The sequence below is a fragment of the Chlamydotis macqueenii genome, chromosome 1, assembly GCF_036417535.1.
Source record: "Chlamydotis macqueenii isolate bChlMac1 chromosome 1, bChlMac1.mat, whole genome shotgun sequence".
Lineage (NCBI taxonomy): Eukaryota > Metazoa > Chordata > Aves > Otidiformes > Otididae > Chlamydotis > Chlamydotis macqueenii.
In genome coordinates this window covers 36,738,914-36,750,922 of record NC_141556.1, presented here as the reverse complement: position 1 = coordinate 36,750,922, position 12,009 = coordinate 36,738,914, and the positions used below count along the sequence as shown (strand labels likewise).

At 40.5% G+C, this 12,009-nt stretch overlaps 1 protein-coding gene across 2 annotated transcripts; it reads left to right on the top strand.

The window, feature by feature from the left end:
* Positions 1–380: 380 nt before the first annotated feature.
* On the top strand, positions 381–8,543 carry KICS2 (KICSTOR subunit 2). 2 transcript variants are annotated; one of them, XM_086748677.1, is made up of 4 exons: positions 382–681; positions 2,832–2,905; positions 2,984–3,120; positions 7,618–8,543. In XM_086748677.1, exons 1-4 carry the CDS (start codon positions 447–449, stop codon positions 8,432–8,434), a joined length of 1,263 nt encoding a protein of 420 aa, XP_086604803.1. In that variant the 5' UTR covers positions 382–446; the 3' UTR covers positions 8,435–8,543. The 2 variants fall into 2 exon arrangements, with proteins under 2 accessions (XP_086604795.1, XP_086604803.1); XM_086748669.1 differs by having other exon boundaries at positions 381–681; positions 2,832–3,120.
* Positions 8,544–12,009: the final 3,466 nt, after the last annotated feature.

The following is a 12,009-nucleotide window of genomic DNA, read 5'->3' as shown; positions in this document are numbered from 1 at the left end:
GGGTAAGGGAGGCAGCTGTTCACGAGTGCAGTCACAACAGCCCCCACCTTCCACGGCCTCCTGCCCTATAGCACGGCTTTGCGTTCCTCATCACCTCATGGTAAACCAGCTCAGGGAGCTCATCTGCCCAAAACATCTCAAAAAAAGGCTCTGGAGCCTCAAGGGCTCGGCCCTTCCGGATTCCCGGAGGGAAGATACCGATAGAACCCCCGACGCCGCTGCCCAGCGAGGCCACGCGCCTCGGCGCACGGCACCCGCCCAGCCGTTGAACGAGCGCTGCGCATCCCCCCACCTCCCCCGCCACGTGACCCCCGCGCCGTCACGTGAGCAGGGGCAGGCGCGCGGGGAGAGGCGGTGCGAGCTTCTCCCTTCACGCGGCGGCGGCGCCGGACCCGGAAGTAGCGGCCGTTGCGGAGGAGGCGGTGGCGGCGGCACCGGCGGGCGGGATGGGGGAGTCGATCCCGCTGGGCGCGCCGGTGCCGGTGGAGCAGGCCGTGCTGGAGACTTTCTTCTCCCACCTGGGCATCTTCTCCTACGACAAGGCCAAGGACAATGTGGAGAAGGAGCGGGAGGCCAACAAGAGCGCGGGGGCCAGCTGGCTGGCCCTGCTGGCCGGGCTGGCGCACCTGGCCGCCGCCGAGAAGGCCTACCACAGCATGACCTTCCTGGGCCAGAAGCTAGGTACCGCCGGGCCGCTCCCCTCGTCCCCTCTCCCCCTCCCCTCTCGCACGCCTGAGGTCGCTGCTGGGCGTCGCGGCGGCCCCTCCGCCTCCTCGGCGGGTGTAGGCAGCGCGGTAGGGAACGGGCGGCCGCCGTAGCCTTGCGAGGTATTTTGTCAACGGGTAGTAGCATTGTGCTAGGTACCTGAGGATCCTGGGCTCGGAGAGGTGCGTGTCTGTGCGTCTGAAACACAGGTGCTGGGTCAGCGAGTGCCCGTGGGCCCAGTGAGAAATCGGCTGTGCCGTTCGGGCTGCCCCTACAGAATAAATAAGAGTGCGGGTGCCGTGCAGATGGCACAGCGGCTCTGCAAGTCGGTACATCTCTTTATTGACTGGTAGGCTGCCTGCCTGCCGGTGCCAAGATTTAGCTAGAGGTGCTTCTGTGCCAGGATACTCTGGCTGAGATTCTGGCAAAGGTGAGGTAACCAAAGGGTTAAATCTTTTTCACGTCACGCTTCCAGGACCTAATGTTAGAGCTGCCTGTGTGTAAGTACTCGGGGCTGGAGGTAGCCTCCTAAAAATTGTTATTCATGTGGATGCTGCAGGATCTCAGGAGGTTTGGCCACAATCTTGGCTGCTTCTCTCTCTCTCTCTCTCAGTACGTGAATAGAAAAATCCCGAAATGGCACACAGGATGAGCTGTCATCGTGTTGCCCTGTGGGAAAAGCTGCTTATTTTCTCTTTGAACTGCAGACTGGCATGGGAAACGGATCAAAGGATACGAGTCTGATGTGTAATGCAGTAAAGCATGAAGAAAATTCTGCTTTGGTGTTTAAGTGGTGACTTGGAACCATCTTATAAAAAGATCTTTACAGACAAAACTCTGTCTATGAGACTGACTTCAAAAAGTGAATTTGGTGCTTGCAGGAAGAACAAAATTGACAACAGAAGGGACAGTTTTGTTTGTTTATATACTTCATAAACAACAACAATAGATGATTCTTCATCCTGCCCATGACCCTGAGGCAGCTCTTGGTGTAGGAAGGTAGCTGTTTCTCCATAGCCAATTCTCTGCTTTTCTGCCTCAAATTGCTAAGGTTGCTTTTGAACGTTATATGTGAAAATGGATGTGAAAAGGACTATCCAGCATTACCAAATTTATAAGCAGTTTCCAAGTGGAACCTAAATTTGAAATATCTTTAAAAGTTCCACAGATTCAGTCCTTGTGATCCTCGCTCCACTGCATCTCTTGGGTGCAACAGCAGCCCATATGGCCATCTGTAAACAGAAATTATGAGATAAGGGTAGTACCTTTATACAGTCTTGGTAGCATCAAAGTTAAATATCTTTGACCCTCTACTTTTGTCTTTGTGGGGTTTTTTTTTGATTTTTTTTTGTTTGTTTTTCTTTTTTTTTTTTTTTTTTCCCCCACTAAATTCTTCATAGTGTTGAGCAGGTAGAGAGAAGCACTGACTACTTATCCCTCCCCTCCCCCCCTGGTTGTAGTTACGGATTAACCTGCACTGTGGTCTCACTGAGATAAACTGTGCTTGTTTTCCCTTTGAATTTTGGTTTATGTTAAGATTGTGTAGGGACTTGAAATGCTTAATTTGTACACGCAGCTGTCACATGGTTCCTTGAAACAGACAGCAACCTTAAAGGTTACTTTTCAAATCTGAGTGCTTTGTGTTTCAAGAGATATTGTTAGGGGAATTCTCTTGAAAAGATCTAGAGTTATTAATAGCAATGGAGACTATTAAAATTTCATGATGACTTGATTCTTCTGACTTCCACAGATAACAATATTTCCAGGTCATATATCACAGTAGCAAAGTTAACTGAACTCTTTTCTGAGAGGTCACACCATAACTAAGGCAGATGTGAGGGAGCTGAAGAAGTTCTGCAGCAGTCATTGGCTGCTGAAATATGAATTAGGACAAGCGCAGCTTGCATGAAATTACATAAAATTTTTCAGAGTATATTCTATGTGTAGTTCACATACTTGCAAAATAATACACTGAAATGTATTTCTTAATTTAAAAAATACAGTGATCAAACAACACTTGGGAGCACCTAGGGAAAAACTAGCATGATTATATACAGTTTTCCAGTATTGCTGTCTATATTTGCTCTCCCTGGATTTTGGTAATACCTCCATATTTATCTGAACAGGTGGTCAGTCATTCTTCAGCCGAAAGGACTCCATCCGAACCATCTACACATCTCTGCATAATGAGCTGAAGAAGGTGGTGGCGACGGGTCGCAATGCTCTGGGAGGAACAGCTCCTCACTTGGAAGAGCTGCTTTCTCACCTGTCTGAACAGCTCTGTTTTTTTGTTCAGGCTCGGATGGAAATTGCTGACTTCTATGAAAAAATGTACACGCTCAGCACCCAAAAGTTCATTAACTCTGAGGAACTGGTAAACATTTTGGAATCCATCTTAAAGAAATACAGCTCAAGGTCAGTGCTTATTTGCTGGCAGTAAGTACTCAGACATATGATTTGTAATGAATGATGTTGAGGTTCAAAGCAAGCCTAAAGACTTTGCTGTCCTTTGCTGAACAGCACAGCCCCTTGCGTGAATTCATGCATGAAGTGAATGTTGGTGAGCAGCATCAGATGCGTGAAGTCTCAAAATGACTCCTCTGAAGAAGAAAAATGAAAGAGGGAGAGTGTTTCTGCTCATTGTGTTCTGGGAGCCATCTTCCCTCTTCCTTAGTTAATACTCGGCATGTTCGTACTCAGCAGAGAGGATGAGTCATTTTCCTTATAAAAGATGTAAAACTTCTTGTGCTCTTTCGTTAGAAGAAGAAACGACGTAATTCCATAGGAACTTTAGTAAAATTGATATATAAATAAAGCATATTTATGTGACAATTTTATTTTTAGACTAGAATATATGTCTGCTTAATTCTAAAAGCTACACCATCGCTATCTGGTCTATCTAATAGGGTTTTACAGTGCTCTGTTACTACTTCTACTGGCTCCAATACCTCTCAAGAGAAGGAGCACCTCTGAGTCTTTGGTCCTTGCCATTGTGATTTCTTGAAGTTAAGATCTAATAGTTCCTGTTACAAGACTCTTGGGATGTTTCTAAATCGCTCTGGGGTGGGTATTTCACATCTAACAGGTGAGCCTTGAAAGTGATGGCTTTAAAAAAGACAATTTTTGAATGCCTGTCAACAGACTAAAATTCTAGCTATTTCAAGGCAAATAGCTAAAATTTCTCAATAGACTAAAATTCTAGCTATTTCAAGGTAGCCATGGTAGGAAGTTAACTTTCAAATGTAGTTGAGTTTTTGGTTTTGTTTTTTTTTTTAATCTTTGTTAGGGAAATAGTGTCTAAGAAGACATATAGAGAGAATGTACTGAGGTCTCATTTTTTTCAGTTATGATTTTTAAAGTGTACACCTAGGAAAAATCAAAATAATTCAGTGCTGCTTTCTGATATTCCATGTTGAAGCATTGCAGCTGACTCCCTTATTCTTTAGGAATATCTTAGGCAAATTGGTACATAGTTTTGCTATTTGAAGATCAAAACTAGTCTGTATGATCTTACTAGTGATTTTTTTTTTTTGCAGTTATTGGTTTGTGAACCCTTAAAATATCAGAGCTATTAGTCCAATAAAAAATGAAACTTCTGTATTTTTTCCTTGGTGAGACAAACATTAAAGAGTAAAAGGTGGTAAGTTGGTTTATTTTTTTTTTTTTAAAGTTGAGGTATTTTATACACTAACCATTGCCATCTGTTCTGATGATGTACAGAATATTTTTGAAAAAGGTGGGGATAATGATGTCTTCCTTTAGTCCTTCCTTTAATTTCTTTGTAGCTTAGGTTAGTTTCTGGGGGCTGTTAAGTTGATGTGTGTTGTCTGGAAGGCATTTCTATTTTACAGTCTGTTGACACTCTCAGGTGAAAGGTCTCATAAACTTGTCCTTACCCAATCTCTTCCCCCCGTCAATGTATTCCTCACTTGTTGAGGATGCGTACCGTTATTTCAGCCAACTGTGTGAAGGCCACACAGGGCATCTCTTCCGTAGATAGGTTCTGGCCTTAGTTTCTTTCCTTTACATCTAAAAATAACTGTTCAGATAATGTAGAGGAAATAACTAGTTGCTGGTAAAGGAATAACAGAATTCATTGACTGTCAACAGTCAAGTCATATTGTCTGTATCTGAGAAGCCATTAACTTTTGAGCAGTTTAAAGCTATCTTGTTTTGTGACTTGTACACAGCCAATGCTAGACGTTTTCCTCTCTGTTTTTCTATAGAATACAGCTGGAGAGGTAACTTTTCCTGAATTTTTTGACTGTTAGTTTGAGTGGGATCTTAAATGAAATAATTAAAACAGCATCAGAAGCAGGATTCTTTAAAAGCTTAGTGTAAAATGAATAAGTAACTAGTAAACCTGTTTTGATTTAATTATTTTAAAGTGTTAAATGTTTTTAATCTTGTTAGCATTTTGTAAATACATGCATGCATGTGTGATTTATGAAAGGATATAAAAAGTTATAGAAAATCAGGCTTCTTTAGAGTCTGCAAAACAGAACTCTAGCATCCTTCTGCTTTTGAGAATGAGTAGGGGGAAAAAGTCATTTTTCCAATATGCTTTTAAGTTCTTAACTCTCTGGCTTATTGAAATATTGTAAAAACCTGTCAGTTTTATGTGATACTGAGCTCAGTCAGATGCTTCTGTGTTATGAAACTCAATTACAGCAGATATACTGAGTACATAACCTGTTAGTTTACTCTGCAGCCGTATCAAGCTTCTCAGCTGTGGCTGAGGTGTGTGTTTTTGGATTAAAACAGCATAGCAAATCCTGCTGTGCAGTGAAACATGAAAACAGCTATGAGCCATGAAGCAAAGTAGAACTGGGAAGCTGTGCATTATAATGTTAATCCAGGAGATTTGGCAGTGCTGCATTAGTATGAATTTTTAAATTGCTATTAAGATTGAAGAATAACCTTTTTGGTCTGACTGCAGGTGTGTTCAAATCACTGTGCTAAGTGTGCACTTGGTGGGATTGTCTGGAACAAATAATGTTGCCTAATGATTTTTTTTCCCTCCTTATAATACATGGCTCAAAACTGTTTTTCAGCTGAATACCAAAACCATTGGGAATCTGTAATGTTGACTGTTAGCAGAATATTATTTTTAATTGACTCTTGTTTGTTCGAAGAAATGTAAATATGCTCTGGACTTGTCACCCTACCAAAGTAGCCGGTTATCACTGTATCTCTGCTGTGGCAGGTGGACATGATGGTTGCTGACATGTACGGTGTACAAAAGGTGGTTGGTCACCCAACCTAGACTGTTTGCAGAACAGGGTGCATTAACTGATTTATGATATTCATATTTTCATTTTCTTCAAATAAATTTGGACTTGCGTGTTAAGAGCAAATCCTTTCAAGACGTGTATTGTGACTGCCAAAAAAAAGAGGCACTTAGAAATAGTGATAAAACTGTCAGACAGTTTTTACAAGCCGAAGAATTAATGTTTTGGCAAGAGCTTAACGGAAAGTCAAAAATAGTGAAGGGAGAGGGAATAAAAAGCTGAAAATTATCATTCTCTCTTCCAGTCCACAACAAAACTAAGTATTTTGGTTTTGAACCAAGTATTTCCAAAATGGATTCTATGTATTTTGTTCTGGAAGCTGAGGGGAATAATGGAGTTGCTTTCACTTTGTCTGAAGATGAGCTGTTAAAGGTTGTAAGAATTCAGTAAAAACTTACTTGTTTTAAAGCAATAACAAGACCCAGGATATTTTTTCTGAAGTGAGGGGATAAATCTGTCTTTATTTAAACAGAAACCTCATCAAGTCTTGTCTTTGAACTATTGGTTGTCCTTTATTGAACACCTCTTTGAGTCCTAAATGCCTATCAGGGAACACATTTACTAATAAGGCCACTTCTGTCATTTCTGAAGACTCACTCTTTCCAAAGTTAAGTGCTTAGCTTCTGTAACTGGAGCAGTTTTACATAGTTTGAATTAAGTATGTGTTTATCAATGATGTTATAAATTTACAAGTAATTTGAGTATTAAGGGAAGGGAGGTAGGCTGGATCTGTCTTTTTTCCCTGGTGTTTAGAAAAAATCAAAGTGAGAAGAGAAAGCTATAGAATGGATCTATAAAATTCCATTTCACTGAGACTTGTTCTGATAGTAGGATCACTATTGTGAATAAGATGTGCAGTGGCACTTCTACATGGTAGATGAGGTGATTTGGTTTTTTTTTAAACATCTGTTAAATTGAGAGCTGATCTGGATCTCAATTTTTAGTGAGAGAGAAATTGATTGTTACAGCATCTTCATTGTGGTACAATGAAATATCCTGTCAAATGTTTTTTTCCCATTCATTGCTTTTAGTACACCAAGGTTTGAAGTTTGAGACCTGGTTTATTGGTAAATACAGTTAATCATGGTTCTGTTGACTAATTTCCCATCACAATTTTATAGGGAATTTAAGAAGAAAAAAAAAGCTTGACTTGGCATCCTCATAGCTTCCCTATACAAACAGCAAATTTATAACATAATTCCTTTGATTTAACTTCATGTCTTACTCCTGTTCCAAAACTCTCAAGACATAGCTTACCGCCAGAAGGGATTTTCAGTTGTAACAAAACCACCTGAATTTAAAGAGAAATGGTGCTATAGTCATTCATGGATCAAGATAAACAGTGATTGCTCTTGAACTAATCAAATATAACTTCCTTGTTTTGATAGAGAAATGTCTGACAGGTGTTTTTGTCAAATATGAAGTACTGTATGTTCATGAAAGTATTTGCCCTAATTATGTTAAAATAACTGTTTTTTAAAACTAACAAGGTTATCTTTTGGTTTACACTTTACTCTGCTTTGATGTTTGGTGTTCTGTCTGTGAACTGACAAATACTATCTGATTATTTCACTGTTGTGTACAGCAGTTCTCATGTCTTGACTACTGTTATGTTTTCTAGATTTCATCATCCAATCCTCAGTCCTCTTGAAAGCAGTTTCCAGCTGGAAGTAGATGTGCTTGCACATCTCTTAAAGGCTCAGGCTCAGATCTCGGAGTGGAAGTTCCTTCCATCTCTGGTCAACTTGCACAGCGCTCACACAAAACTGCAGACTTGGGGCCAAATTTTTGAGAAACAGCGAGAGACCAAGAAACATCTGTTTGGAGGGCAATCTCAGAAGGCTGTACAACCTCCACACCTTTTCCTTTGGTTGATGAAGCTCAAAAACAATCTCCTTGCCAAGTTTAGCTTTTACTTTCACGAGGCCCTGAGTCGACAAACAACAGCATCTGAAATGAAAACTTTGACTGCTAAAACAAATCCTGATTACTTTGGGAAAATTTCCAGCTTCATCCGGAAGTATGATGCTGTCAATGTGTCCTTGATTTTTGACAATCGTGGATCAGAGAGTTTTCAGGGACATGGTTATCATCATCCCCATTCTTACAGGGAAGCCCCCAAAGGAGTGGATCAGTACCCTGCAGTGGTGTCTCTGCCCAGCGACAGGCCTGTTATGCACTGGCCCAATGTAATCATGATTATGACTGATAAAACCTCTGACCTCAACAGTTTGGAGAAGGTTGTTCACTTCTACGACGACAAAGTCCAAAGCACGTACTTTCTGACTCGCCCAGAACCTCACTTTACCATTGTAGTTATTTTTGAGTCCAAGAAGTCAGAAAGGGACTATCATTTTATTTCTTTTCTCAATGAAATTTCATATTCCCTTAAGAACTCAAAAGCTTTTGCAAGCTTGAAGCCTGGATCCAAAGGGTAAAATACAAACTACTTACAAGTTGTCAAGGCAGTATGTCAGCCTTGAGGGAGCTGTATTTTTCAAGAGTTACATTAATTATTCTCAGAGTCTAATTAAAAAGAAAACATTATTTTTAATGTTATAACTTTGGTTTTTTTAAGCTAACAGACACTTGAAGAAAAGTATTTTTGGGCAGTACTCAGCGGGACAACTTAATTGTGGGATGCTAAATGGCCATAGTAGGATTTTTTTGTGTGTGTGTGGTTTCAGTCTGATTGATTTTTTTTTTTTTTTTTTTTTTTTCCAGTCCACAACTTTATTGACTGTATCAGAAAGGAATATATGCACTTTATCTTAGTCTGCAAATGTGGTGAGGATGAAAGATACTGTCTTTTCAGAAAACTGCATTGCCTGACGGGAATTATTTCTGGGAACTAAACACTGATACAAGGGAACATTAAAAAAAACAAACGTGTGAGAACAAATTTTAAATAAAAATACAAGAATCACAGAAGGCACTATTGTTAGTTATAACTTAGTTTTCAAATGGTTTAAAATTATAGTTGAGGTCTGACACTAAGCACCAGTCTCTATTCTGAACGTGCTGTGTCATAAGGCTTTGTCATTGCTCCAGAATGCAGACTGGGGCAAGAAAAGCTGCAGCGTGGGCTGGATGGCCAGTATTCACTGGAGTGTTGTGACATTGTGGGTGCAGTACCAGTCTTGGCTCAGATTAACTGAAGGAGACAAGCTGAGGTTGAACAGGTATTCTAGAAAGAACAGCTCAATGGAAAAACCAGCAAAGCTCTTCTCAACTTGTACTTTTGTCTGGCTACCTTAATGAATAAATAAGTAAAAGACCATAGGAAATGCCCATTAGTTATTTTCTGATTACTGTTAGGGTCAACCTGTATTTTTTCACAGGTTTTTGTAAGTATATAGTTTTTTCTTTCTGTTCAGTTCTAAATAATTTCACAATTAAGCCAAATCACTTTTGGAATTTGGATTTAAATATCTAGCCTATGCAGTATGTTTACCTCATTCTAAAATGTCTCTTTCACTGCTAACTTCTAGGCTCCACATTTGGAAAAAGTATGCTTTCTAGTTACCCTGAAAGTGCTTTATTTTGGAAATCAGTATTTCCAAATACAATAAAAGGGTAAATTTGGCTCTACCTGTAGCCTGATGTTGCATGATTCTTCTGACCGTTAGCTATGCAGTTATGCAAGCACTTTCACGGGAATTCAGGAGGACTGATACAGGTCTGGTGTATGATGTATGTAAATGCAGTAAAGGTAGATCCTTAGCTGACACTGTGTGAGGTATGACATAATCAGATTTGTTTTAAAAGGGAGTTTGAGTAAAAATATTGGTTTTCATTAAGACAAATGTAAAAGGTACCATTGCAAACATGGCTTTTCCTGATTCCATTTCTCTCCCACAAAAAATTATGGTATCTTGTCTTGCCTCTTCTGCAAGTACCAATATCTTTACAATTGCGTAAGCATATTCTGTTCTCGAAATGTAAGCTCTGACTTTGCGCTTTGTGCCAAATAGGGCCTTCCATGCTTTGCTATGGCTGTATGTTAGTCTGTGGTGAATATCTGTGTTACTGCCTTTCACCTAAAGTCTTAGTCTGACTGCAGTCTCACTCTCAAAAGTTTAGAGTCTGCTCTTTGCCATCGGAAAATAACAGGAACTGCAAAACATACCAGCAGCTGGAGGGCCCCTGGTTGTAACACTGTTACACTCTGCGGCTTGAATTGCCCTTGTAAAGGGACAAAGTTGCAAGTGACAGTACTGAGAGAGTTTTTGTGGGGCAGTGACCTTGTAATAATGTTGTACTATTGGCTTCCTAAGCCTACATAACAGAGAAGAGGCTGTTGTCAGAACTGATTCCCAGTCTTCAGCAGTGCAATAAAGTGTTATACAAATTCTGTCTGCCTCTACAGTATTTCCCTGTCATACTAGCTCTCTGTGGAAAGGGAAGAGGAGACTGGGGGAAGAGACTGTGTGTAGTATGGGTTACCTTCTTGCTCGGTGGCAGGGGACATATTGGAAGAAGTGAAGGAGAAATCTGCCCCCTTTGGAGCTGATCAGTAGCTTTTACCAGTTGCTGATATGGCTGGAGGCTCTTCACAGTGGATTTTATGGAGAGAGGAAAACGAGGCAACTGTTCAGCAGACCTGGTGGTTTCACTTTGCGCTTCTACCACTGTTTTTGGCAAGTGGTGTCTCTGGGAACAGGGAAAGGATGCTAGGTAATGTTTTTGTGCAGGAGGAGGTGAGACTTGCTTTGCCCCTTATCAAGACTGGGGTGGTTTGCTGCAGTTTTCTTCATAGCATCTTGGGAAAGCAGCCAGAGGAGCCATCTGGCTAGTGAGTAAGAATTTCTGAATGTTTAGGTTGATGAAGAACTGAAGGGAGCCGTAACCACTACTCTTATGGTGTGAGAAGGAAGGGAATGGGAGAGATGAGCAGACAAATGGTGGGAAAGAATTGGGTACTGGAGAGAGAAACTTTTGTGGAGCTGTCTCTGAGTCCTGTTCCTGAGGCTCTCCTTGTAAGATCTCAGCCTTAAATTAGTACACGTTGGAGAGCAGAAAATCCAGGCTGTAGGAAGTAGCTTGGATGAAAACTGCAGGGGTGAAGATGAAGAGACATTATGCTGGAATCGATATCAAATAGTTTTGCAGAGTTGAGCTATGCTGTGACCAAAAACTAAGTGTATGTGGGTGTGAGTACGTGTGAGGAATGAATATTTATAGATTTGCTAGCCCCATGCAGACTAATGGCGCAGTTTCTTATTTGATGGTTTAAGGAGTTTATGTTTTAAATGACAAATGAGGTAATAAGGAGACTGAGTTATCTAAGATATAAAATTGGCTAGGCCAGTAATGAAAAGCTGCATAATTAAGGAGGGGGGAACATATCTGTGGGGTAAGTAAAGGTGACCAGAAACTCAGTAACTGGAAAAAAAATATTCATTACGAACTTCAGTACTGAAAAGATTGATCAGTCTCATAGAACTGGAGAAAAAATGCACTCTTGCCGAGCTGGGTGATATGCTATCTGCCAGCTTTCCCTCTCCACCAGTTTAGCTAAGCAAGGTTGAATGTACTGATGTACTTTAAAAGTCTTGTATAAATGTCTGCTTTAAATGCAAGATGTAAAGATGTTTATGATAACATAATAAAAGCCAATGCTTCCAGACATATTTAAAAGTTTTTAAAACAGATACTGAGATTTGATATTCTTGATGCCACTCAGATTGCTTAGAATAGCAATGTGGAAACTTATCTTGCAGCAAATTTCATATACCTCGTCATTTACTTGAGTCCATGAGGATTTTGGCAGAACATTTAATTTAGTACCCTTTGCCTGGAATGTGAATCTGACGGCAAATGTATTCTCAGTTCTCTTACATATTTTATATTTATGTCTTGTAAGCTGTTTTCTTTTACATGCATTGTTCAGGGTTTTTTTCTTGAATAAAACATCTTTCCTTTTTCTCCCCCTTTCTCTCCCTTCACATGAAGACAATGCAGGGAATGGAAACTATTAATTTGTTTTCTGTTGCGCTGCAAGGAACTGCAA

Excerpts from the sequence above, each read along its gene's own strand:
- KICS2 (XM_086748669.1), top strand. The coding sequence starts at position 447 with ATGGGGGAGTCGATCCCGCTGGGCGCGCCGGTGCCGGTGGAGCAGGCC. Across the intron at positions 682-2,831 it reads CTTCCTGGGCCAGAAGCTAG|GTGGTCAGTCATTCTTCAGC; the intron begins GTACCGCCGGGC and ends TTATCTGAACAG. Across the intron at positions 3,121-7,617 it reads TTAAAGAAATACAGCTCAAG|ATTTCATCATCCAATCCTCA; the intron begins GTCAGTGCTTAT and ends TATGTTTTCTAG.